This window comes from Tachyglossus aculeatus, chromosome 2, assembly GCF_015852505.1.
Source record: "Tachyglossus aculeatus isolate mTacAcu1 chromosome 2, mTacAcu1.pri, whole genome shotgun sequence".
In the NCBI taxonomy this organism is placed as follows: Eukaryota; Metazoa; Chordata; class Mammalia; order Monotremata; family Tachyglossidae; genus Tachyglossus; species Tachyglossus aculeatus.
In genome coordinates, this window is record NC_052067.1 from 66344778 (window position 1) to 66372540 (window position 27763).

Below are 27763 nucleotides of genomic sequence, written 5' to 3' on the forward strand. Positions count from 1 at the left end.
TTTCTTTGAGGACTAAACATTTTTTTAGAATATTTAGAAAAAAAGAATAAAATATGTATGAAAGATGAGATAGGAGGCAGGGAGGTCAGTGAAGAGGCTGATGCAGTAGTTGAGGAGGACTGTAATAAAGGGTTGGATCAGTTTGGATGGAGAGGAAAAAGCACGGATTCTAGAGATGTTGTGAAGGTAGACCAGACAGAATTTGGTGGCAGATGATTGAGAGAAATGAGACAAGGATAATGGCAAAGTTGAGGGCTTGTGAAACAGGGAGGATGGTGGTGTTGTCCACAGTGATGGGAAAGGCTGAGGTAAGACAGTGTTTGAGTGGAAAGATGAGATGGTCTGTTTTTGGACATGTGAAGTTTGAGGTGGTTTAGACTGTGAGCCCACTATCGGGTAGGGACTGTCTCTATGTGATGCCAATTTGTACTTCCCAAGCGCTTAGTACAGTGCTCTGCACATAGTAAGCGCTCAATAAATACGATTGATTGATTGATTGATTGATTGACATCCAAGTAAAGTTGTCGTGGAGGCAGGAGGAATTATGAGATTGCAGAGGAGAGAGATCAAGACTGGAGATGTAAATTTGGGAAGCATCCACATAGAAAACGTAGTTAAAGCTGTGAGAACAAATGAGTTCTCCAAGGGAATGAATGTAGATGTAGAATAGGCCTCCGACAGTAAGAGCGTGGGAAGCAGATAAGGAAAGATCCTGAGAAGAAATGGCCAATGAGATTGGAACCAGGAGAGGATATTGTCAGTGAAACCAAAGTCAGGGGAAATGAATGGTCCTCCATGTCAAAGGCAGCCGAGAGTTTGAGGAGGATTAGGATGCAGTACAGTCCTTTTGATTTAGCAAGAAGCAGATCATTGGTTATCTTAGAGAGGGTCATTTCCCTGGAGTAAAGAGAGTAGTGCTTAATACAGTGCTTGGCACATACAAACAATAATAATCATAACAATACTAATGATGGTATTAAGCACTAACTCTGTGTCAAGCACCGTTCTAAGTGCTGGGTAGACACAAGATAATCAGGTTGGACACAGTCCCTGTCCTACATGGGGCTCACAGTCTTCATCCCCATTTTACAGATGAGGGAACTGAGGCACAGAGAAGTTGTGACTTGTCCAAGGTCACACAGCAGACAAGTGGCGGAGCTGGGCTTGGGACCTAGGTCCTTCCGACGCCCAGGTCTATGCTCTATCCACTAGGCCATGTTGATCATTATCATTATTATTATTATTGGGTCTGAAAGGATGGGGTTGGCGAAGGTGGAGGGGGGAGATTTTGATAGGAGGTGTGAGATCTCTCAATATACTTGTAGGAAGGATGGGAGAGTTGTAGAGGAGGCAAGAGGAGCATGGGACTTGAGAGATGTAGGAGAGATTTTAGGGAGACCATGCCTGGTGGTTTCCAGTTTTTCAATGAAGTCTATAGCAAGAACATTTGAGGAGGGAGTTAAAAGTTTGAAAATGGAACAAGCAGTGGATATGAGAGTCAGTATTGTTGCCAGGGACATGAGATGGCAGAATTAAAGTGGTTGATTTGGTGTTGTTGAAAACAGACTTTAAAAATCACATTTCCTGCTTATAAATTGTTACAAGTATATTGGATCTTGAATAAAACTTAAAATCCAGATAATGTGCTTCGCATATCTCCCTGTAGCATTTTAATATATGAATTTTTCAACATAACTAAAATTTGAGAGATAATAATAATAAATAATAATTGTGATATTTCTTAAGTGCTTAGTCTGTGCCAGGCACCTTACTAAGTACTGGGTGGATATGAGAAAATTGGGTTGGACACAGTCCCTGTCCCAAGTGGGGCACACAGTCTTAATCCCCATTTTACAGATGAGGCACTGAGAAGTTAAGTGACTTGCCCAAAGTCTCTTAGCAGACAAGTAGTGGAGCTAGGATTAGAACCCAGGACCTTCTGACTCCCAGTTTCATGCTCTATCCACTAGGTCATGCTGCTGCTTATTATCTAATAGTCTTTATAGTAAATTCACATGTAGGAAAGTGTGTATCTGAAATAATTTTCTTTCTAAATATAAGAATTTCTCCAAGCTAAATGTATTCTTTGATTTCCAGAATTTCTCTTCTTGAACCATCATGTAGGAGTCTTGTTTTTATATCAGTGAATACCTGCAGTTGTTTTTATTAACTGATCAGGTTCCTCAGCTTTCAGGCTGATCAATTAAAGATACCTAATTTTCATTTCAGTGCTCTAGTTGATAAATTGATATCCATTTAACTTCCCATTGTCCCTTACCATATTCGGCATCTGTTCTTTATCCATCTGTGTCTGCCTCTGAAAATTATGATAGATATCAGGCACAACTACCATTTTTAACTTGGCACTTTAAAAAATTTCAGTCAGCTGGAAGGAGCTCTTTCCAAGTGGACGAGTTACCAGGATGATGTCCGACAATTTTCCAGTTGGATGGACAGTGTTGAAGCCAGTATCAGTGCTTGTGAGCGGCAGTGTGCAGAACTCCGGGATAAAACTACAGCCCTTGGAAAAGTGAAGGTGTGTTTTAAAATTTATACTTTAACCTTAAAAAATACAGGATAAAAGTTCTATGCAACTACTCTGATCATTGAATATCTCTTTGTTACCTTATGGTTTGCTTGCTGAGGATGATATACTAGTTTCATTTTAATTTAAGGTTTTCTTTTAATAGTGACTGAAAAAAATGAGTGGAAAAAATGATCCTTTCTGACACATCTTTAGATCTTTCATTGAAGATTTTTGGGAGTCCATGGAATTGGTTTATATGAGGAACTAACAAAGTTACCATTAGATTAAACTCAAACTGAACTCTGGTTATTTATGTATGATCTCAGAATTTAGCCTTCGTGTAGTCACATGACTCTTTATCAATTAATCTGATGACTGATTGCATTTGAGTTGTTATCCCAGTGCTAGAGGTTACTTTCTCCACTGTAGTGTAAGGCACTCCAAAGGAGCATCAGTTCTTTCAGAGGCTTTTTAAAAGATTGCCACCAATATTATGAAGATACCACTGCAATATCTTAAGTAAATCAATCAGTGGTATTTATTGAGCACCGACTGTGGGCAGTCCATTGCGCTAATAATAATAATAATAATAATGGCATTTATTAAGCACTTACTATGTGCAAAGCACTGTTCTAAGTGCTGGGGAAGTTACAAGGTGATCAGGTTGTCCCATGGGGGGCTCACAGTCTTAATCCCTTATTTACAGATGAGGTAATGGAGGCACAGAGAAGTGAAGTGACTTGCCCAAAGTCACACAGCTGACAATTTGCAGAGCCGGGATTTGAACTCCAAAGCCCATGCTCTTTCCACTGAGCCACGCTGCTTCTCACTAAACCCTCAGCAGAGTACAATACAACAGAGTTGGTAGACGCCCACAGTGGGCTTACAGCCTAGAGGGGGAGATAGCCATTAAGATAAATTACAGATATAGACATAAAAACTGAGGGACTGAATGTCAACTGCTTAAAGGTTTGAAATCCAAGTACTAGGGCTACTCAGAGTGGGGAGGGAGAAGAGGAAATTTGGGCTTAGAGAGGGTCTCTTGCAAATGATGTGATTTTAACAGGGCATTGAAGATGGGGAGAGTGGTGGTCTGTCCTAAATGAAGGGGGTTGGATTTCCAGGCCAGATGGAAGATGTGGGGAAGGGGGTCGATAGTGATCAGATTGAGATTCAGTGAGTAGGTTGGCATTAGAGGAGTGAAGTCAGTGGGCTGGGTCGTAGTAGGAAATAAGCCAGGTAAGATTGGAGGGAACTAGCTGATTGAGGGCTCTAAAGCCGATGGTAAGGAGTCTCTGTTTCATGTGCAAGTGGATAGGCAACCACTGGATGTTCTTGAGGAGTAGGGAAACATGGACTAAATGTTTATTATAAAATGATACAGGTAGTGAAGTAAAGTAAGGAAAAAAGTGAGGAGAGGCAGGTAGGTGAATGAGGAGGTTGATTCAGTAAAGAGAGGATATGATAAATGCTTGGATCAGTGTCGTAGCAATTTGGGTGAAGAGGAAAGGGTGATTTTAGTGATGTTTGAAGGTAGAACAGACAGGATTTGGTGACAGATTGAATGCATGAATTGAATGAGAAAGCAGTCAATGATAATTCATTCAATCATATTTATTGAGCATTTTCTGTGTGCAAAGCAATGTACTAAGCGCTTGGGAGAGTACAATATAACAGATACATTCCAGCTCCCAATGAGCTCACAGTCTAGAGGGGGAGACATCTATTAATATAAATAAATAGATGAATAAATAAATTATAGATTTATATACATATGTGCTGTGGGGATGGGAGGGAGGATGAATGAAGAACCAAGAGTGGCGCAGAAGAGAGGGGAAGAAGAGGAGTGCATAGTCACGGAAAGCTTCTTGAGGGCAATTTGCCTTCAATAAGATTTCCCATCAATAAGAATAGTGTCAAGGTGATGTGCTTGTGAGACAGGGAGAATGGTGGTGTTGTCAACACCATTGTGAACTCCAAACTGTTATTGATGTAGAATGGCATAAATTTTACTAAACACGAGTTCATCAAAAAATGTCCTATCACCAAGCACTGTGCTTAGCATGAAGGTCAGTTCGATACAATAATAACCATTCTTATTCCACTTGGAGCTTACAATCTACTGCTTCACCATTATTCTTAGTCATTGATTATTTTTAATTCTTATATCTTGATTTGATAGGACCAGCTATGCAGTATTTAAGTATCTTCTTTTGTTGAGTCTTCTAGAGTATTTTGCTTAATACCTTTTAAATGTTACACATGAACAAACTTGTAACATTAATGAGATTTTTTTGTGGTTATTTGTATTATACAGTTATTGAGTGAGGAAGTTTTAAGTCACGCCAATCTGCTAGAGACCATTGAAATGAAAGGTGTTGGCATGACTGAACATTATGTAACGCAGTTAGAACTTCAAGATCTCCAAGAGCGGTACAGTACTATTAAAGACAGGACGAAGGTAATGTAGATCTTGATCTTATTGGGACGAGAAAGGTACTTGGGCTTTATGATTTGTGTTTCCTTTTAATACTCCATTCTTTGTAAACTGGTTTAAAATGCTTGGAAAATCATTTTGGTAAACATTGTTTCACTTAGCTTTGAAAATGGGTAATCCGGAGAGCATTAGTATTAAGACTGTGCACAAATCAGTATCTGATTTTTAGCTCATAGTTTCAAACTTCCTTCCATGAAGTATTCATCTGAACTGTCAAGTAGTAAAATTGATTTTTTTTCATTTTCCTCATACCTTTTCCACCCTTTGGGGCAACACTAATTAACAGTGGAATCTGTAAAGGGTATAGAAGGAAAAGGAGAAGTCACCAAGAACTTGTAAAATCCACAAATTAGATTTATTATCCTCTGAAACCTCAAGCAGTATTATTATTTTTGTAACAGTTGAAGGAGCCACTAAGGCTAAATGACAAGCACAGGTTTCTCTCTCTGCCATGATTCATGATAAAACTTCTAAAATTCAGTCTGTCTTTAATATCTGCAATGTTATTAGATCACTCCAAGGGCTTGCCCTGGTGTTTTCTCTCACTTTCCTGGTCATGCTTACCCAGAAACAAAGGTTTCATGAAGCATGGATCTTGAACAGGTTAACTCAGTTAAAAAAGGGCAACACATGGCAGCAGGTGCATGCTGTTTAAAATCTGAGATTGACTTATGCAAGGAATCCAATGCCAGGGACAGGCCTCCTTGACTCACTTAGCCACAAGGATAATCAGCTTTCCTTGACTAAAAGGCAACTAACAACTGCTTTGGAAATTTTATTGCTTTATTTGGAGAACACATTTCTTACACATTCCGTACAACACACATCATAGCCAACAAGTTGCTTTTGAATAATAAGGTAGATGTTGCATTATAATGTGATAGTTTATTTCCTCTAAGACTTCAGTGGAAGTGTGGTCTATTTTAATTTTCAGGACCATTCACTAAAACATCTTTGGAATACAGATGATTTTTTGATTACACTCTTTTTTTCTGAATAATTCTGGAAACAAGTGTTGGCTAAATAGAATACATTTTTAACTTCATGTTTCAAAATTCATGTTGCATTACGAAGCCGGGACTGACCATCTTTGTTTATAAATAGGAAGCAGTAACCAAATCTGAGCGAATCGTTCGTCTTCATCAAGAGTACCAAAACGATCTAAAGGCCTTTGAAGTATGGCTGCAGCAAGAGCAGGAAAAACTTGACCGTTTTTCTCTTCTCGAAGGTGACGCTCAGACTCATGAGACAGCACTTCGGGAGCTACAGGTATGGACTTCTTGATTTGGAAACCAAGGCTCATTCTGAATTGAAAATATAATTGTTACAAGATGCATAACTGTTCAAGTTAATCAGTAGTATTTATGGAGGGCTCACTGTGTGCAGAGTATATATTAAGTGCTTGAGAGAGCCCAGTATGGTAGAGTTGATTGCATGGTCCCTGCCCACAGGGAGTTTACAGTCCTTTTCTAAAAATATCATATGTTGGGGCAGTTAATTTGTCAGCTTTGTAGTCATGGATAATAGAAATGGGAATTTAGAAACTAAAGAAGCTAGACGTGCGAATCTTAGTTCACTGATCGCCTAATGATCCATTCTTGACTTCAGGGATCTTCTGCCCATCCCTGCCCTGTGTCCCTGCAGAGTTTAGATGATAACAGCATTAACTTGGTATTCTGTAAGCAGCCCTTCCTCTTTCTCCATTCTCCACCCTATCTAGTTTGCATGCCCTCTCTTTAGTTAGTGCTACTCTAGCCATTCTTGGCAAACAGAGGAGAAGCATTGAAATATTCTAGACTTGGAGGTTCTGCCAATAACTTGTGACTAGCAGATGTTTCTCCTGTTTGGGCCAGTTGGTGCTATGTCCCTTCAACATCAAATGTCAGTATGGACTGAATCCAGTTCTCCTACCATTTCATTAAAACGATGATTGTAATGGATTATTTTGGCCACTGCAAGGATTTAAAAGTATGATTAAGGTCCCTGCTACCAGTGGTAAATTTCTGGTGAAGTGAGGAGTGTACATTTAACTAATTTCTTATTTAAGCCTTGAGAAATGTTCTCTTGCAAAATGATAATCACAGTGAGCCTAATTCTATAGTCTAAGGTACCACCTGGTGCTGGTAAGGTAGATTTTTTTGTGAAAAGTATTTTTTTTTTAATGGTACTTGTTAAGTGCTTACTAGGTGCCAGGCACTATACTAAATGCTGGAGTATAACATATAATCTAATCAGGTTGGGCATAGTCCGTATCCCACATGAGGCTCACAGTCAAAATTCCAATTTTACAGATGAGGTAACTGAGGCACAGAGAAGTGAAGTGACTTGCTCAAGGTCAGACAAGACCTTGCACAGCAGACAAGTGGTGGAACCAGAATTAGAACCCAAGTACTCCTGACTCCTAAACCCATGTTCTATCTACTGGGTCATTTCAGAATACTTGAGAATCAGAAAATGAGGCACCTAAGTGATGTAAGGGAATTTAGGAGTTTGAGTGAAGTTGGACAGGGAGAAACTTGGTCCTGGGGAACTTCCTCCAACTAGATAATGCTGCCCAAGTTACATAGCTAAATAACCAAATCAGGTGTCGTTAATGAAATTGATATATCATTAGGAAAATAGCATTTTAATGAGAGAAATATATATATATTTATATAATGTATAATTTTTTCTTCAAAGTTACTTCTCTGTAGGAGAATGTGATCCAGCTCATTTGGCACAAAATTTAGTCTTGTGGTTCTTTTTGCAGGTATAGCTAATATAATATATGGCATAATGTAAAATAATATAGACCTATAGGCCTTCCTCAAAGAGATTTTGCAATAAATCCCTTGGAAATTGAATTGATTCTTTATTTTTATTTTTACAAGAAATTTATCACATAACATATTTTGAATATTACAAGAGTTCCGGGGTTTATTAGTGGACTACAATTAGGATATTCCTAAACTTTTATGATCATAGAGACATAATGTTTATAGATAGAAAAAAATGATTTGTGTTAATGATTTGTGTTGACCCTAGTTAATCATTTTTTCCTAGTTTCTTTTTTTTCTGTGAGGTTATTTTACGTATGGAGAGGCAGCGTGGACTGGTGGAAACAGCACAGGACTGGGAGTTGGGAGACCTGAGTTCTTATCCCAGTTTCTCCACTGGGCTACTGTGTGTCTTTGAGCAAATCACTTTAACCTTGCTAAGCTAATCAATCAATGGTATTTATTGAGCTTTGACTGTGGGCAGAACATTGTACTAAAAGCTTGGGAGAATACGATATAACAGAGATAGCAGACATGGTCCCTGCCCAGAAGGAGCTTAAAGTGAAGAGAGGGAGACAGGCATTGAAGTAAATTATGAGCATAGTTTCAGTTTATGGATAGGAACCTCAGTTTCCTCATCTGGAAGATAGGGGTAGCATTGATTAAGAACGCTCCTGTGGCACAGGGAATATCATCATCATCATCATCATCAATCGTATTTATTGAGCACTTACTATGTGCAGAGCACTGTACTAAGTGCTTGGGAAGTACAAATTGGCAACATATAGAGACAGTCCCTACCCAACAGTGGGCTCACAGTCTAAAAGGTACAGTGCTCTGCACATAGTAAGTGCTCAATAAATACGATTGATTGATAAAAGGGGGAGACAGAGAACAAAACCAAACATACTAACAAAATAAAATAAATAGAATAGATATGTACAAGTAAAATAAATAAATAAATAGAGTAATAAATATGTACAAACATATATACATATATACAGGTGCTGTGGGGAAGGGAAGGAGGTAAGATGGGGGGATGGAGAGGGGGACGAGGGGGAGAGGAAGGAAGGGGCTCAGTCTGGGAAGGCCTCCTGGAGGAGGTGAGCTCTCAGCAGGGCCTTGAAGGGAGGAAGAGAGCTAGCTTGGCGGGTGGGCAGAGGGAGGGCATTCCAGGCCCGGGGGATGACGTGGGCCGGGGGTCGATGGTGGGACAGGCGAGAACGAGGTACGGTGAGGAGATTAGCGGCGGAGGAGCGGAGGGTGCGGGCTGGGCTGGAGAAGGAGAGAAGGGAGGTGAGGTAGGAGGGGGTGAGGGAATGGAGAGCCTTGAAGCCCAGGGTGAGGAGTTTCTGCCTGATGCACAGATTGATTGGTAGCCACTGGAGATTTTTGAGGAGGGGAGTAATATGCCCAGAGCGTTTCTGGACAAAGATAATCCAGGCAGCAGCATGAAGTATGGATTGAAGTGGAGAGAGACACGAGGATGGGAGATCAGAGAGAACTGATCAACTCATCACTTAGTGTCTACCTCAGTGCTTCACACATTAGTACCATGCCTGGTACGTAGTGTTTAATAAATACCACAATTATTATTTAGTAAATGATGTTAATGTTATTTTGGGTATTACAGAAACAGTAAATGTTCTAAACTAATCTAAATGTTTTTTTGAAAAACGAATTTGAGAAAATGGATTAAGAATGAGGTGAGGAACCATTGGCAAAATGATAGCATTAATGAAAAGATGCCGTTTTTCAAAAGTAGTTCCCTAGCAACTTGATAGTTTACTGATCTCGCTGATGGGCAAACATCTGACTTTCAGTTCCGCTGCATGTTCAGAAAAGGAACATCTATTCTGTCCTTTTCACTGTCTGTCTCGACTCACTGGACAACAGAGTCGGCTAATTTGCAAATGACATGTTTAGTCTACCAGAAAAAAATTGTGCAATTCATAATTAATATGAAATATGATTAATATGATTACAATCTGACAATAAAACATGAATAAATTAATGTTATTTATTGAGCAATAAGAAAAGCAGTGTGGTCTAGTGGATAGAGCACAGGCTTGGGAGTCAGAAGGACCTGGGTTCTAGTCTGGCTCCGCCCCTTGTCTGCTATGGGACCTTGGGCCAGTCACTTAACTTCTCTGGGCCTCAGTTACCTCCTCTGTAAAATGGGGATTAACACTGTGAGCCCCATGTGGGACAAATTGATTACCTTGTAACTACCCCAGCACTTAGAACAGTGCTAGGCACATAGTAAGCACTTAACAAATACCATAAAAGAAGTACTGTGAGCAGATAACTGTATGAAGCACATAGGAGAGTATAATACAGCCAAGTTGGCAGACACATTCTCTGCCCACAAGGAGCTTACGATCTAGAGTCTACAGTGAATGAAAGTCTGTCTTATTGTTGTGTCCTCATAGGAGTTGCAGGTACGCTGTGCAGAGGGACAGGCATTACTGAACACAGTCCTGCATACAAGAGAAGAAGTGCTACCCTGGGGCATCCCTCAAGTTGAGGATCGGGTCTTAGAGTCTGTTCGACAGGACTGGCACATTTACCAACAGAGGCTCTCTGAGATCCGCACTCAATTCAACAGCACAGTGAACAAACTGAGGGTGATGGAGCAAAAGTTTCAGCAAGTTGATGAATGGCTGAAGACGCTGGAGGAGAAAGGCAGTATCAGGGCTGGGCGGCAGTCAAATAGAGCAACCAAGGAGATGCAGCTACAGCAAATGAAGGTAATCAGTAATTATTTTGGAAATGGCCATTTAGGCAAGATGAATTTTGTAGCCTTACCAATCAATGGTATTTATCAAATTTTTTTTGTTCCTCTACAGAAACCTCCGTTCTTTTAACCCCATCCAATATTCATTCAATCTTATTTATTGAGCGCTTACTGTATTCTACAGCTATCCTATCCCATTTGGTCTCCATACCCAAATTACTTTCTCTTGATGCACAAATAGATGCCCTCAACACCATACTCTCCACTGAACTCAACTCCCTTGCTCCCCTGTCTCTCTGCTGATCTTGTACCACTAACCCATAACCCTGGATCGCTTCCAAAGTAAGTTTCCTCTACTCCTGTGCACGAGCTGAGGAGCACTGTTGGAGGAAATCTAGACATCTTTCTGACCTTGTCTACCTTAAATTTAGTCTTACCTTCTTCAATTTGGCCCTCCCCTCTGCCCAACAAAAATACTTCTTCATAAGTCACTCCCATGCCCATTGCCCCCACCAGCTGCTCTAGGCATTTAAATCCCTCCTCAAACCCTGCCCTCAAACCTCCTGTTTCCCTGCCCCCACCATCTCTTTCCCCAGTGAACTGGACTTAAACTCCCCGCCCCCCACCGCGGGAAAAAGGCCCTTGTTATCACCAAGTTACATTAACGGCAGCCTCATTCGCACCTACTCAGCCCTTCTGTCGACCCCGGCCCACGTCCTCCCCCGGGACTGGAATGCCCTCCCTCTGCCTATCAGCCAAGCTAACTCTCTTCCTCCCTTCAAGGCCCTACTGAGAGCTCATCTCCTCCAGGAGGCCTTCCCAGACTGAGCCCCTTCCTTCCTCTCCCCCTCGAACCCCTCTCCAACCCCCACATCTTACCTCCTTCCCTTACCCACAGTACCTGTATATAAGTATATGTGTTTGTACATATTTATTACTCTATTTATTTATTTATTTTACTTGTACCTATCTATTCTATTTATTTTACTTTCTTAGTATGTTTGGTTTTGTTCTCTGTCTCCCCCTTGTAGACTGTGAGCCCACTGTTGGGTAGGGACTGTCTCTATATGTTGCCAACTTGTACATACCAAGCGCTTAGTACAGTGCTCTGCACACAGTAAGCGCTCAATAAATATGATTGATTGATTGATTGATTGATTGATCAAGTGTGATAGCCATAAAATCTCCCCTACTCCTCTAGAATCCTCACTCCTCCTTCACCCTCTTTGACTCTCACCATATTCCGTGCATTAATTCAAGAAGAGATATTTTGCCTCCTCTTCAAATTTCCCCGTGGACTTCTGACTTCATACCTTTGTACCTTTTCAAAATGCTCACTGCCTCCTTTCTTCCCTTCTTGACTGCCATTTTCAACCATTCACTTTCCAGCAGCTTCTTCACCACTGCTTTCAAACATGCTTATGAGAAGCAGCATGGTGTAGTGGAAAGAGCATGGGCTTGGGAGCCAGAGGTCATGGATTCTAATCCCGGCTCTGTCACTCTGGTGGTAAGGTAGATGAGATCGGGGTACAGTGAGCAAGCTGGTGCCTAAACTTAGCAGAATAAAGTTTCAATGAAATATTCTCTCTCAATTAAAATATCCACACATATATACAAAAATACATTTTGCACAAGAAAATCTGATCTCATCACATTACACTTTTAGTAGGACATTAAACTACCATCATTATCTTCATTATGAGTACATGTTATTTGCCATTTACCTGTTCCTTACCTGTGGTGCTAACTGCTTTTTAAAATCATTCGTGTACTATTGTTTCATTAGCAAAGCAGTGATCTTGCTTGATTGGAAATGGTGAACAGTATGCAAAATTGCCAATCTTTTCAATATTGAAGATTTATAAATGGTATTCATTTTAATCAAAATATGAACTTTTAAAATATCTGAAAAATAACTTCAGAAGCGTTTACATATTGTGAACATTTTAATCTGACAGTGCTGCAAACAGACTTTTGTTCAATGATTTCAAAATGTAAGCATTAATTTTCCTAATTCTCTGGGATGTTGATCTAATTTTGTATATAGAGGTCTCTGTTTATATAGCAGTCTCTGTTGTTAAAGATATCAATTCAGAGTTTAAATAAACTATTTTTGTCTCTCTTTTTGTGAAAGAAATGGCATGAAGAAATCACATCCTACAAAGATGAGGTTGAGGAAGTTGGAACGCGAGCTCAGGAGTTATTAGAGGAAAGTCACGTTAGCAGCAGAATGGGGTGTCAAGCTACCCAGTTAACTTCTCGCTACCAAGCCCTAATACTTCATGTCTTGGTAAGGAGTGTTTGTATTTGTTTTGAAGCTGTCTAGCAACAGCGCTGCTGATTAGACAGAGTATATGTATACCTCACATATTTGAATCATCAGTCTCTCAGAGCTGAGTGTAATAAAATGTCCACTTATATTTTCAAAAGGAGCAAATCAAGTTCCTGGAAGAAGAAATCCAGAGTTTGGAGGAATCGGAACAGGCCTTCAATTCTTATGTTGATTGGTATGGATCCACTCACAAGAATTTCAAAAATGTGTCTTCTGAGATTGATAAAGTGGATAAAATCATGATGGGAAAAAAAATGAAAACATTAGAGGTAAGCAAGTACAGGAATTATGTAAAAACACTGGTGTAACCGTAGTGTTGTATTTGTTTCTTTCAAACATACTGAAATGTATTTTAGTAAGGATGGATAGACAATCACTCTCCTCACATTCAAAGCCTTATTAAATTCACATCTCCTCCGAGACCTTTCCCTTCTAAGCTCTCATTTCCCCTAATCTTCTCTTCTGCAACACCCTTACATTTGAATTTGTGCATTTTATTCATCCACCCTCAGCCCCACAACACTTCTGTACATGTCCATAATCTATATTAATTTCTGTCTCCCTTTCTAGACTGTAAGCTCCTTGTGGGCAGGGAATGTGTCTACCAACACGTATTTTCCCATGCACCTAGCACAGTAAGTTCACTGTGAGCAGTGTTTATTGTTATTTTGTGCTCTTCCAAGCACTTAGTACGTGCTCTGTATAAAGTAAACATTCAGTAAATGCAATTGAATGAATAAGTGCTCAATAAATATAATTGTTGTCATTTTCCTGTTGTGTGAACAATATGAAACAAGGTATTGTTATATTGAATTTGGCCCTACTACAGGTCTAACTCTTCTCAGGGAACACAGATAAAGTTTAAATGAAATTGCAATCTTCAGACCTGTTTATGTTTTGAACTTTGTAGTAAAAAAGTCTCTTTTGAGAAACATCAGTAGAAATGAAAATAGTGCAGGAAAAAAATGTAGCACACTGTTTACATTGCTTAATTTTTTCTTTCAAAATGGGTTCTTTTTCAGTTGCTTTTGAGTGACATGGAGAAAGGTCACAGCTTACTTAAGTCTGCTCGGGAGAAGGGTGAGAGAGCTGTTAAGTATCTGGAGGATGGTGAAAGAGAAAAACTGAAGAGCGAGCTCCATGTTCACATGGAGCAACTGGAAGAGCTGGCCAGCACTGTCCGGCAGGAGCACACAATTTTGGAGAAATGTCTTCATCTAGCAAAGGAATTCTCAGATAAATATAAAGTTCAAACTCAGTGGCTAGCAGAATACCAAGCAATACTGCAGACTCCAGAGGAGCCCAAAACTGAGTTGTATGAGAAAAAAGCCCAGTTATCCAAATATAAGGTATGAAATTATTTTTCTCTCTTGTAAATATGAGAAATGAACTGCTGGGCTCCAGTTCTTGGGGGAAAGTCATGATACCCTTGATTATTCAGTGGTATGTATTATTATTATTTATATATAATAATAATTTTATTATTATTTATATATAATAATGACATTTATTAAGCGCTTACTGTGTGCAAAGCAGTGTTCTAAGTGCTGGGGAGGTTACAAGGTAATCAGGTTGTCCCACGGGGAGCTCAGTCTTAATCCCCATTTTACAGATGAGGTAACTGAGGTACAGAGAAGTTAAGTGACTTGCCCAGAGTCACACAGCTGACAATTGGTGGAGTGGGATTTGAACCCCTGACCTCTGTGAGCACACTGTTGGGTAGGGACTGTCTCTATATGTTGCCATCTTGTACTTCCCAAGCATTTAGTACAGTGCTCTGCACACAGTAAGCGCTCAATAAATGCGATTGATTGATTGATTGATTGGACTCCAAAGCCTGTGCTCTTTCCACTGAGCCACACTGCTTCTCCAATAATAAATATTATTTTAATACTATATTATTATTTATAATAAAGATATAAATAAACTTAATAATAATAGGCCATCATTCGTTATAGAATGCTTCCTGTTTGCTGAGCATTGTACTAAGACCTTTGAAGAGTACAGTAGAGTTAGTAGACGTGATCCCTGTCCTCTAAGAGCTTACGGCCTAGTTCCTTATTGCTCTGATTGTTGTTTTTATCTCTTTTTTAGTAAGGGGGGAAAGTTTTCTTATTTATGGCATTGTTCTTATTTTGAGAGGCAGGGTGGTCTAGTGGATAGATCATAGGCCTGGGAATCAGAAGGACAGAATCAATCAATCAATCATATTTATTGAGCGCTTACTGTGTGCAGAGCACTGTACTAAGCACTTGGGAAGTACAAGTTGGCATCACATAGATACGGTCCCTACCCAACAGCGGGCTCACAGTCTAGAAGGGGGAGACAGACAACAAAATAAAACATATTGACAAAATAAAATAAATAGAATAAATATGTACAAATAAAATAAAAATATAGAGTAATAAATATATTACTCAACATAATACCCAACAGTGGGCTCACAGTCTAGAAGGGGGAGAATCAGAATCAGAAGTCAGAATCGGGTTCTAAACCCGATTTCGCTACTTGTCTGCTGTGTGATCTTGGGGAAGTCACTTAACTTCTCTGTGCCTGGTACCTCATCTGTAAAACAGGAATTAAGACTTGTGGGCCTCATGTGGGACAGGGACTGGGTACAACCTGATTAGCTTGTATCCACCCCAGCACTTAGTACAGTGCCTGGCACACTGTAAGGGATGAACAAATACCATAAAAAAAAGGCAGAGTGAATCATACCAGAATAACCTGGATTCCCTTCTGTGAAGAGGGTATTAGGTATTAAAGCTAAACAAAAGCAATAGTTGTGACAAACAAATTGCACAATAATGACTGTAATGATAATGATAACGGAGTAGTTAAGTGACTTTCCCAAGGTTATACAGCAGACAAGCAGCAGAGCAGGGATTAGAAACCAGGTCCTCTGGCTCCCAGACTTGTGTTATTCACTACGCCATGCTGCTTTTCGTGCCCTTTGGTTCAATTTGCACAGGACAATTTTAAAAAATCTGAGATGGCCTTATTCGAGAGTGGACGTAACCAAAGACCAGACAAAAAAAAAAAATAAAAGTTGAAAATTCTCCTTTATTGAGTTGAAAGAAAGACTTTAAATGTTGGAGAGTTTCCCATACCATCCTTCGAAATGTGGATTTTCAGTTTTTTTCCAACACTCATAATATGAGTATTGGTTTTGCCCCATGCAGAAATGGCCAATTATTGTTTATTAGCATTATAATAATAATAATGACAATAATGATGGTGTTTGTTAAGCGCTTACTATGTGCCAAGCACCGTTCTAAGAGCTGGGGGAGACACAAGGTAATCAGGTTGTCCCACGAGAGGCTCACAGTCTTAATCCCCATTTTACAGATGAGGTAACTGAGGCACAGAGAAGTTAAGTGACTTGCCCAAAGTCGAGCTGGGATTAGAACCCATGACCTCTGACTCCCAAGCCTGGGCTCTTTCCACTAGGCCATGCTGGATCATTCTGACCATCTGTCCTCTAAGACTCCAAAGGACAGAAAATATAACCTGAAGTGAGCTTAAATTGTGGAAAGGTATTTTTGTTGCTACGGAACAAAATTCTGGCAGTAAAAATGATTAAACATTAGCAGAGTTCATTTGTAACTAGCTGGTTTGTCCTACAAGTGCTTCTGGGATTCAGCTGGCTGGACTTTAATGACTGGGGTCTATTATAACTTCATGATGCTTCTAATATAAGAGATATTAGGGATGAAAAGGGGTTTGGGATAGGGAAGTGTGTATGTTCGGGGAAGATGGGTGGTAGGAGTGAAGGGAGGAACACTAGCTGTGTCATAGCTTTGTAGATAGGGATTGTAGTCTCCATTGCTAGGGGCAACAGAGAAGATGGTGTATTGTTTCCAGTAAAATATAAGCAGGCTACAGTTATTAATTCCCACAACCCCCAGTGAGAACTGTACTATGAATCTTTAAAATATCCTGCAATCTCCAAACTGTGCATTCATACTGATGGTCCGTAGTTCAAAGGTGTTCAAATACATTTAGGTCTTTACTTCATTAATTTTTATCTGTGTGATTTTTTTTTTTTTTCTTTTTGGCTGTTTAGTCGATACAGCAGATGGTGTTATCATATGAACCGTCGGTAAAATCAGTAAATGAGAAAGGAGAAGCCCTTCTGGAGATGGTGCATGATGCTACCCTACGGGACGAAATTCAGAAGCTTCAGACTGATTATCAGGAACTGTGCAGTGCTGGAAAGGTATGGGGAAACCAAGCACACTGTAAAATGTTGCTAATGTTGTAGTTTATTGTAACACAAATTTCCCTTTCTTCTCATATGGATTCTAAATGGAGAAATTTGGGGAAGCCTGTACTCCCTCCATCTTCTCCCACCATTTCTTGCCTTGTGTTTTGTTTCAAGCTTTATGGCTTATGCACTAGGCCATGGGAAGCAGTGTGGCCTAATGTGTAGAGCACAGTCCTAGGAGTCAGAAGGACCTGGGTTCCGGCTAGAGTTCCAGCTCTGTACCTTGTCTGCTGGGTGACCTTGGGCAAGTCACTTCACCTTTCTGTGCCTCAGTTACCTCATCTGTGTAATGGGGATTAAGACTGTGAGCCCCATGGGGGACAAAGACTCTGTCCAACTTGATTACTTTGTATCTACCCCAGTGTTTAGAACAGTGCCAGGCACATAGTAAGCCCTTAACAAATCCCATAAAAAGAACTTTGTACGTGTACCCGTGGTTGAAGAGCTGAGTCGTTTCAAGATTTAATGCATCTTTTAATGCGTCCTTTAAATTTCGGTATTGTGATTCCACAGGAACATGTTTCTAGCCTGGAGCTAAAAGTCAGAGAACATGAGGATTACAACAGTGAACTGCAGGAAGTGGAAAAATGGCTTTTGCAGATGTCGGGCCGGTTGGTCACCCCAGACCTCATGGAGATCAGCAGCTTAGAGACCATTACCCAGCAATTGGCCAATCACAAGGTATGTTTGGGATCTGAACCAGCATGCTCAGTGGAAAGAGCACGGGCTTGGGAGTCAAAGGTCATGGGTTCAAATCCCAGCTCCACCACTTGCCAGCTGTGTGACTTTGGGCAAGTCGCTTAACTTCTCTGTGCCTCAGTTACCTCATCTGTAAAATGGGGATTAAGATTGTGAGCCCCACATGGGACAACCTGATCACCTTGTATCTTCCCCAGCACTTAGAACAGTGCTTTGCACATGTTAAGCGCTTAACAAATACAAAATTATTATTATTATTATTATGTAAGTATGCTTTCTGGGAAACAACATGGCTTAGTGGAAAGAGGCCTATGAGTCAGAGGACCTGGGTTCTAATCCTGGCTTGGCAAGTTAACTACCATGTGACCTTGCATGATGCACTTAACTTCTGTCTCAATTTATGCATCTATAATATCTGATCTCCCTTCGACTTCTACTGTGAGCCCCATGTTGGACAGGAACTCTGTTTGACCAGATTATCTTGCTACCCCAGTGCTTAATACAGTGTTTGCCTTAAAGTGTAACAGATGCCATCATTATTAATACTATTATCTTCATCAGTTGCAGGGTTGTAGTCTTGGACCGTAGCTGTTTAAAAGGAAACATAAGTAGTTTCCTAGATATTTGGGAAGCCTTGGGAAAATTTCCTTACTGAAAATTGATACTGTGACAACAAATATAAGAACTATGGGTGTGAAGCCATTGTGTTGGATATTTGCTGACAGCTTTTCATGTTATCAATTGCTTAATAAAATGTAGATGATCAGAAATGGTCATTTCTGCTCCAAGTTGAATCTGTGAAGGTGTCCAATGGCTATTCAGTTTCCATAATGCCTGTCTTTTTAAAGATGAATTATAAGTGTTGGAATTTGAATATGAACTTTTTTGTTATTGAGCATTCTCCTTCATAATGTTCTGAGAAATATCAAGAAAATCAATGTAAGGGTAATAATATCATAATAATAATGGTATTTGGTAAGCACTTACTATGTGCCAAGCACTGTTCTAAGCACTGAGGGAAATAGAAGGTTATCAAGTTGTCCCAGGTAGGTCTCACAGTCTTAATCCCCATTTTACAGATGAGGTAACTGAGGCACAGAGAAGTGAAATGACTTACCCAAAGTCACATAGCTGACAAGTGGCGGAGCTGGGATTAGAACCCATGACCTCTGACTCCCAAGCCCGTGCTCTTTCTGCTAAACCATGCTGCTTATATCAAATAATAATGATACAAATTAAGATATTTAAATGTTACTGTGTGCCCAGCACTATACCAAACCCTTGGGTATATACAGAATAATCAGATTGGACATAATCCCTGCCCCACCCAGTTGGTTCACAGTCTGAGGGAGAGACAACAGGCATAGAATCCAGAATATTGCTGTTGAAGTAACTGAAGCACAGAGAAGTTAAGTGACTTGTCATATGGCACACAGTAGGCCATTGGCAGAGCTGAAATTAGAACCCAGGTCCTAATTAGAAATTAGAACTCCATCCCCTGTCCTCTTCCTACTAAGCCACACTGCTTCCCGTGAAATATCCCCTGAAAACTCATACCAAGTATAGACAGGTGGACACCATTTATCATGACCAAGGAGCAAGTGTGTCAAGTAAACCTCCTGACTTATTCTTAATCAGTTCCTGAGAGCAAGTTTAAAACTTACAGAAAGCTGCAGTTTTACAGGCTTCCCTCAGTTCTATTAAGACTTGGGAGTTAAAAGTTCACAGAGTCCACATTAGGAAAAACTCATGTTTCTGGTACATACTCCTTGGTCAAACCCACATATGCATATAGCAGTTCTTCCAGTTACAAAATTAAAACAGTTGGATTTTCTTTACCAACAGGGCAAGTAGAGGGAAATGCAATTCCATATTCTACACATAGTTAGGCGGTCAGTAAACATTGTTGGTAATTAGATTAAAGATAATTAAACATTGTTTAATTATAATTAATTAACTATATTAAATATAAATATAACTATATTAAATATAATTAACTATAATTTAATTATAGTTGGAATTAGAGAACTCTCATAGTGCATAAGGGAAGCAGCCTGGCCTAGTGGAAAGAGCATGGGCCTAGGAGCCAGAAAACCTGGGTTCTAATCTCATCTCTGCCACTTGCCTGCTGTGTGATCTTGGGCAAGTTACTTAATTTCTCTGTGCTTCAGTTTCCTTACCTGAAAAAAGACGATTAAATGCCTGTTCTTCCTCCTTCTTAAAACTGTGAGCCCTGTGGAAGAAAGAGGATGTGTCCAATCTGATTATCTGGTGTACCCCAGTGCTTAATAAATGTAAAAATTATTATTGTTATTCTAGCATCACATTGTTTTCTAACCAGATAATTTTGTGTTGTTGGAAGAACATTCTCCAACCGTGCTCTATCTGTCCAAAAGAGAGTAAAAGCATTGATTGTGGAAGAACTGCATGTACTAGCTAGCTAATACTGCAGCTGAAATTACTTCTGGCTAAAAAGAATTGTCTCCGCCTAAATGATCTAGGCACATCGAAAGAATCTGGCTCTTGTGGTTTTACAAGAGCCCAGGTTTTTCTGCCCAAAGATAAAAGTGTTTGTTATCATTTCAATACATTTTAGTGCATTGGAATTTTCATCTTGAAGACTAATTTTTTTTTTCCTCCCTCTAGGCAATGATGGAAGATATTGCTGGGTTTGAAGATCGTTTGGATAGCCTTAAAAATAAAGGAGACTGTTTGATCAACCAGTGCGCTGATCATCTTCAAGCTAAACTTAAGCAAAATGTTCAAGCACACCTCCAGGGGATTAAGGATAGTTATTCAGCGATCTGCAGCACAGCTCAGAGGGTAAGTTTACTTCAGTGACATTGTGTAAAATTCATGGGTTATTGAGGGAGAGTGTGGCATTTCCGTTTTGTAGGTCGTGGTGAAGACCTTCATCCATCTGAAGTGTTTTTTATTGTAGTTCTGGCGAAATCTGACACAGAAATGTTGGAATGGGGATATAGGATGTAGGCTTCACCTCCCAATCTCTCCATCTACCTTCTCTCACCCCCTACTGCCCTGTAGATAACCCTTTTTAAGCCCCCAGTTCCCTACACCTGAGAATCAATAAATCAGTGTACAGGGCACCACACTAAGCACTTGGGAGAGTACAATAAAACAGAATTAATAGGCACATTCCCTGACCACACGGTGCTTATATTCTAGAGGGGGAGACAGACATTAACATAAATACATACACATGCATGCTGTGGGGCTGAGGGTGTGGTGAATGTAAAATGGGAATGAAGACAGAGTCCCATCTGGGACGTGGACTGGGTCCAATCTGGTTACCTTGTATCTATCCTAGCGCTTAGAACAGCGCCTGGCATAAAGTAAGTGCTTAATGAATACCTTCAAAAAAAGCTGATTAAGGGGTACAGATTCAAATGCAAGGGTGATGCAGAATGGAGAAGGGAGTAGGGGAAATGAGGCCTTATTGGGAAAGGCCTGTGTGAGTAGGTGTGATTAATAAGATTTAATTAAAAAAAAGATTTAATTAATAAGATTTTAGACTGTGAGCCCAATGTTGGGTAGGGACTGTCTCTATATGTTGCCAATTTGTACTTCCCAAGCGCTTAGTACAGTGCTCTGCACATAGTAAGCACTCAATAAATACGATTGATGATGATGATGAATAAATGCGATTGATGATGATGATCAGCTGACACCAGCACAAATTGGTGTGGATTACAGTTGTTCAGTCACATCACGCTCAGTTCACCAATTCATTCATTCATTCATTCATATTTATTGAGCACTTACTGTGTGCAGAGCACTGTACTAAGCGCTTGGGAAATAATAGAGACAGTCCCTACCCAACAACGGGCTCACAGTCTAGAAGGGGAAGACAGAGAACAAAACAAAATATATTCTAGACTGTGAGCCCACTGTTGGGTAGGGACTGTCTCTATACGTTGCCAACTTGTACTTCCCAAGCGTTTAGTACAGTGCTCTGCACACAGTAAGCACTCAATAAATATGATTGATTATTAACAAAATAAAATAAATAGAATAGTAAATATGTACAAGTAAAATAGAGTAATAAATCTGTACAAACATATATACAGGTACTGTGGGGAGGGGAAGGAGGTAGGGCGGGGGGGATGGAGAGGGGGAGGGAGAGGAAGGAGGAGGCTCAGTCTGGGAAGACCTTCTGGATGAGGTGAGCTCTCAGTAGGGCTTTGAAGGGAGGAAGAGAGCTAGCTTGGTGGATGTGCGGAGGGAGGGCATTCCAGGCCAGAGAGAGGATGTGGGCTGGGGGTCGATGACGGGACAGGCAAGAATGAGGCACAGTGAGGAGGTTAGCAGCAGAGGAGTGGAGGGTGCGGGCTGGGCTGTAGAAGGAAAGAAGGGAGTTGAGGTAAGAGGGGTTGAGGTGATGGAGAGCCTTGAAGCCGAGAGTGAGGAGTTTTTGCCTGATGTGTAGGTTGATCGGTAGCCACTGGAGATTTTTGAGGAGGGGAGTAACATCCCCAGATCGATTCTGCACAAAGATGATCCGGGCAGCAGCGTGAAGTATAGATTGAAGTGGGGAGAGACAAGAGGATGGGAGATCAGAGAGGAGGCTGATGCAGTAATCCAGTCGGGATAGGATGAGAGATTGAACCAGTGGGGTAGCAGTTTGGATGGAGAGGAAAGGGCGGATCTTGGCGATGTTGCGGAGGTGAGACTGGCAGGTTTTGGTGATGGATTGAATGTGAGGGGTGAACGAGAGAGCGGAGTCGAGGATGACACCAAGGTTGCAGGCTTGTGAGATGGGAAGGATGGTAGTGCCGTCAACAGCGATGGGAAAGTCAGGGAGAGGAAAGGGTTTGGGAGGGAAGATAAGGAGTTCAGTCTTGGACATATTGAGTTTTAGATGACGGGCAGACATCCAGATAGAGATGTCTTGAAGGCAGGAGGAGACACGATAGACCAATAGAACCCACCTGCAAGCACAGATAAGCCCCATTCCCAGGACAGCTCAATGGCACGCGTGAAGGTTTTCTGAATGTTACCAACTTGTACTTCCCAAGCTCTTAGTACAGTGCTCTGCACACAGTAAACACTCAATAAATACGATTGAATGAATGAATGAATGTTTATGCTGCTTTTATTTCTCACAATTGGAGAATAAAGAGTGGAAATAGAAATTCCAAATGTTTCTGGCTTTTTTGGTGAGTGACTAGTGAGCCCAGAGAGACTATAATTCTGCTATAGTTGCGGGAGAAGCAGTATGGTATAATAGTGGATAGAGCATGGGCGTGGGAATCAGGAGGTCAGAGATTTTAATTCTGGCTCTGCTGCTAATTTGCTGTCAAGTCACTTCATTTATTCAATTGTATTTATTGAAAGCTTACTGTGTGCAGAACACTGTACTAACACTTTACTTCTCTTGGCCTAAATTGCCTCATCTGTGAAATGGGGATTGAGACTATGAACCCCCCGTGGGACAGGGACTATGTCCAACCCAGTTTGCTTGTGTCCACCCCCGTGCTTAGTACAATGCCTGGCACGTAGTAAGCACTTAATAAATATGAAAATTGTTGCCTGAAAAGCAGGCGTATGTATTGGAGCTGTGCTTCCTGACTTGCAGTGCTGGGTCTGCCTACTGCTGCCATTCTATGTTCAGAAAGCAATCCATGGGAAAGCAAGTAATCTGCATACATAAGGGTTAAGCATGCAAAGGTGCTGTTTATTCGTGAATTACTGGTGCACCAGTGCATGGAACATGCTCAAGCAGTTTGGGAAGTCCAAATGGAGGAAACTAAAATAGAGCAGTGCCCAAAATTTCCCAGGGTATACTGGAGAAGTCACCAGAGAACTCCCAGTTGGAAAACTTCAAGCTAAATAATTTTCAAAGTCCATCTCCTATGTGCGTCTTTGTCTATAAAAGGTCATGAAATGATGGAATATTGTTTCTGCTACACTGAGATTATTTCTATAATTTTATAGTGTTAATACTACTATTTTATGCAGTTCAATGTATTCAACAACTTTATGTTAGTAATAATAATGATAATAATGGTGGTATTTGTTAAGTGCTATGTGGGAAGTGGGAAGCAGCGTGGCTCAGTGGAAGGAGCCCGGGCTTTGGAGTCAGAGGCCGTAGGTTCAAATCCCGGCTCCGCCACTTGTCAGCTGTGTGACTTTGGGCGAGTCACTTCACTTCTCTGGGCCTCAATTCGTCATCTGTAAAATGGGGATGAAGACTGTGAGTCCCTCGTGGGACAACCTGATTACCTTGTATCTACCCCAGCGCTTAGAACAGTGCTTTGCACATAGTAAGCGCTTAACAAATACCAACATTATTATTATTATTATTATTATTATTATTTGCCAAGCACTGGTCTAAGCACTGGGGAAAATACAGGGTAATCAGGTTGTCCCATTTGGGGCTCACAGTCTTCATCCCCATTTTACAGATGAGGTAACTGAGGCACAGAGAAGTGAAGTGACTTGCCCAAAGTCACACAGCTGACAAGTGGTGGAGCCAGTATTAGAACCCATGACCTCTGACTCCCAATCCCATGCTCTTTCCACTAAGCCACGCTGCTTCTCTAGTATATACACATGGACACTTATTTAGACATGTGGATTCATGTGCCCCTCGTTTATAATATCTGACACCATTTATTTCTGATGGGATGAGGAAGGTCCATTTCCAGGCACAACATGGAGCGTATTTATAAAAATATTTCAAATAAGAAATACTAATAATAAATAAGTCCAGCCATTTTTGAGAAAATGAATATTATTCTTGCAATATCAGTATTCGATCCTTTTGTTTCAGGTATATCAGAGTTTGGAACATGAACTCCAGAAGCATGTCAGCAGGCAAGACACGCTACAACAGTGCCAGGCGTGGCTTTCTACAGTTCAGCCAGATATAGAACCAAATCCTCAGCCACCTTTTTGCAGAGCAGATGCAGCTAAGCAGGTAATAGCAGCACTGTAACATGAACTCTGTTGCATTTACATTACAATAATATACGGTTTTCTGACTTTCCTATCACTGTAGGCAGCACCATTGTCTCGCAAGTCCATAACCTTGGCATCCTCCCTTACTTATCTCTCTCATTCAATTGACATATTCAGTCTGTCACAAAATCCCATCAGTTCAACCTTCACAACATGGCTAAAATCCACCCTTTCAATCAGTTTATCAATGACATTTATTAAGCGATTTCTATGTGCAGAGCACCATATTAAGCACTTGGGAGAGTACAATACAACAGAATTAGCAAAATTCTTCCATTTTACAGATGAGGAAACTAAGGCACAAAGAAGTTAGTAACTTTTTATGGTATTTGTTAGGCATTTACTATGTTCCAGGCACTGTACCAAGTGTTGGGGTGGATACAAGACAATCAGATCTGTCCCAGTCCTCCTCCCACACAGGATTCACAGTCTGAGTGCGGAATAGGTACTATATGCCATTTTATAGATGAGGAAACTGAAGCACAGAGAAGTTGGGAATTATTTTAGAGTATTTGTGGAAACCCTTACTATGTGCCAGGTACAGTACTAAATGCTGGGGTAGATAAAATAATCAGATTGGGCACATTTCATGTTCCACATGGGGCTCAAAGTCCTAATCCCTATTTAACAGAAGGGTTATCTGAGGCACAGAGAATTGAAGTGACTTGCCCAAGGTCACTCAGCAGAAGTCAGAGCTGGGATTAGAACCCATGTCCTCTGACTCCCAGGACTGTGCTCTTTTCAGTAGGTCCTGCTGCTTCTCAAGGTCACGCAGCAAGCACATGGCAGATCAGGATTAAAGCTCACCAAGACCTTTAGTGAAGATAAATTACAAAAGGGATGCAAAAATGCTCTGAGTTTTTGAAAGGAAGGCATGTGTACATCATATTGCTGTTTTTCATACATTTCATTTTCATTTCTTACATTTTAATTTACTAGGATAGAAAAAAATTCATAGTATTGCTGTTTTTTCCCTTCACTTCAGTCAAGTAGTTGTATGCATAAAATTGTAAAAAAAAAATTTGGAAAACTAAAGTATGTTGTTCATTTACCATTTAATAATGTTCTTTTTTTTTCAGGTCAAACAATTCCGAGCTCTACAGGAACAGGCTAGAACCTATTTAGATCTTTTATGCTCAATGTGTGATTTATCCAATCCTGAAGTGAAGACTACAGCAAAAAACATTCAACAAACAAAGCAAATGGTGAGGAATAACTGCAGAAGCCATCCTATTCCATGTCTAAGAACAAGCATGCACAGAAGATTATATGACAGTCATTATTTAGATCTAAATGGCTTGCTTATCAGCTGTTTTTGTCATTTTAAGTGACTTAAATTCTTGACATTTTGCCACATTTGCAAAGGGTAAACCTTCACTTGACTTTTTGCTTTACAAATATAATAGAGTTCAAGCAACCCTGAGCATTTTTGCATCACACCTAGTTCTATAACTTGAGTATGGCATTCTTGTAAAACCTGGGGTTAAGGAAAGATGAACTGTAGTACATTAACGTGTTCTGATGCCACCTGCAGTCACACAAGAATTTCTTTGGTAATGTGGCATGCCCATCCTGAACCAATACACCGTTAGAAGAACATCCAATCAATCAATTAATCAGTGGTATTTATTGAGAGTGTCCTTGGGAGAGTACAATACAGCAGAGTTGGCAGACATTCCCTGACTACAGCGAGCTAAGGCTATATAGGGAGATAGACATTAAATATACATAATTCATAATCTAAAGGAATATTCAAATATATAATTTATAATAATTTTAAAATATTCCCTCAGTATTAACATCTCCTCACTGTGTTATAGCCAAAATGTGTATACAAAATATGCATCATGGCAAAACTGAGTGTGGGATTGCATAGTGCCAGCTTTTGAAAATCTGTTTATAGTCTTAGTTATGTGCACATCCACTATATTCAGATAATTTGCAGAAAAAAGTGCTTAAATTATTGTAAAGCTTAGGAGTCCTGGGTTGCCCTTTTCCTACTGCAGAGAATATTTCAACAATGTTATCCTAGGATGATTGTATTTATTCCAAGGTTTTGCAAAATCTATAAATCTATTCCTTTTCTTTTAAGTATGTGAAATAATTTGGAAAAATGCATTAGAATGAAATATAACCTGAAAGTAATATCTGTGAATGAATCACTTAGTTTATCCATTATCAACTTCCATGGCACATCGCACTGCCCTACAATTATAATATGATATTCAGATTGAGAAGTAGCACACCCTAGTGCTAGTAAAGCACGGGCCTGGGTGTTAGAGGACCTGGGTTCTAATCCTGCCTCCGCCACTTGTCTGCTGTTTAACCTTAGGCAAGTCACTTAACTTCTCTGTGCCTTAGTTACCTCATCGGTAAAATGGGGATTAATACTGTGAAACCTGCATGGGACATGGACTGTGTCCACCCAAATTAACTTGTATCTACTCCAGGTTAATGGTATAGTGCCAAGGTTATGGGCTTGTGAGACTGGAGGGATGGTGCTGCTATCTACAGCAATGGGAAAGTCAGAGGGAGGGCAGGGTTTGGGTGGGAAGGTAAGGAATTCTGTTTTGGAAATGTTAAGCTTGAGGGGACAGGAGGACATCCAAGTAGAGATGTCTTGATGGCAAGAAGAAATGTGAGACTGCAGAGAAGGAGAGAGATCAGGGTTGGAGAAGTAGATTTGGGTATCATCCGCATAAAGGTGGTAAATGAAGTCATGGGAGTGAATGAGTTCTCCAAGGGAGTGGCTGTAGATGGAGAATAGATGGGGACCCAGAACTGAACCTTGAGGAACCCCTACATTTGGGGGGAGAGGCAGAGGAGGAGCCCATGAAGAAAATTGAGAATGACAGAGAGAGCCTGCGAAGGAGACAGAGAGAAAAGAGGAGAACCGGGAGAAGATAGAGTCAGTGAATCCAAGGTTGGATAACATTTCCAGAAGGGGGTGGTCCACAGTGTCGAAGG

The 27763-nt window shown here is 40.4% G+C and overlaps 1 protein-coding gene across 5 annotated transcripts in view; it reads left to right on the forward strand.

Moving 5' to 3' along the window:
* The window catches only part of SYNE1 (spectrin repeat containing nuclear envelope protein 1), a 503300-nt gene that overhangs the window by 266792 nt on the left and 208745 nt on the right, over window positions 1-27763 (forward strand). For all 5 annotated transcript variants that reach the window (XM_038770126.1, XM_038770112.1, XM_038770118.1 and 2 more), the window contains 12 exons: window positions 2383-2536; window positions 4845-4988; window positions 6129-6293; window positions 10213-10530; window positions 12652-12807; window positions 12948-13118; window positions 13872-14198; window positions 16916-17068; window positions 17630-17797; window positions 20462-20638; window positions 24609-24755; window positions 25876-26001. In XM_038770126.1, coding sequence (XP_038626054.1) covers window positions 2383-2536; window positions 4845-4988; window positions 6129-6293; window positions 10213-10530; window positions 12652-12807; window positions 12948-13118; window positions 13872-14198; window positions 16916-17068; window positions 17630-17797; window positions 20462-20638; window positions 24609-24755; window positions 25876-26001 — 2206 coding nt within the window. The remainder of the gene's footprint in view (window positions 1-2382; window positions 2537-4844; window positions 4989-6128; window positions 6294-10212; window positions 10531-12651; window positions 12808-12947; window positions 13119-13871; window positions 14199-16915; window positions 17069-17629; window positions 17798-20461; window positions 20639-24608; window positions 24756-25875; window positions 26002-27763) is intronic.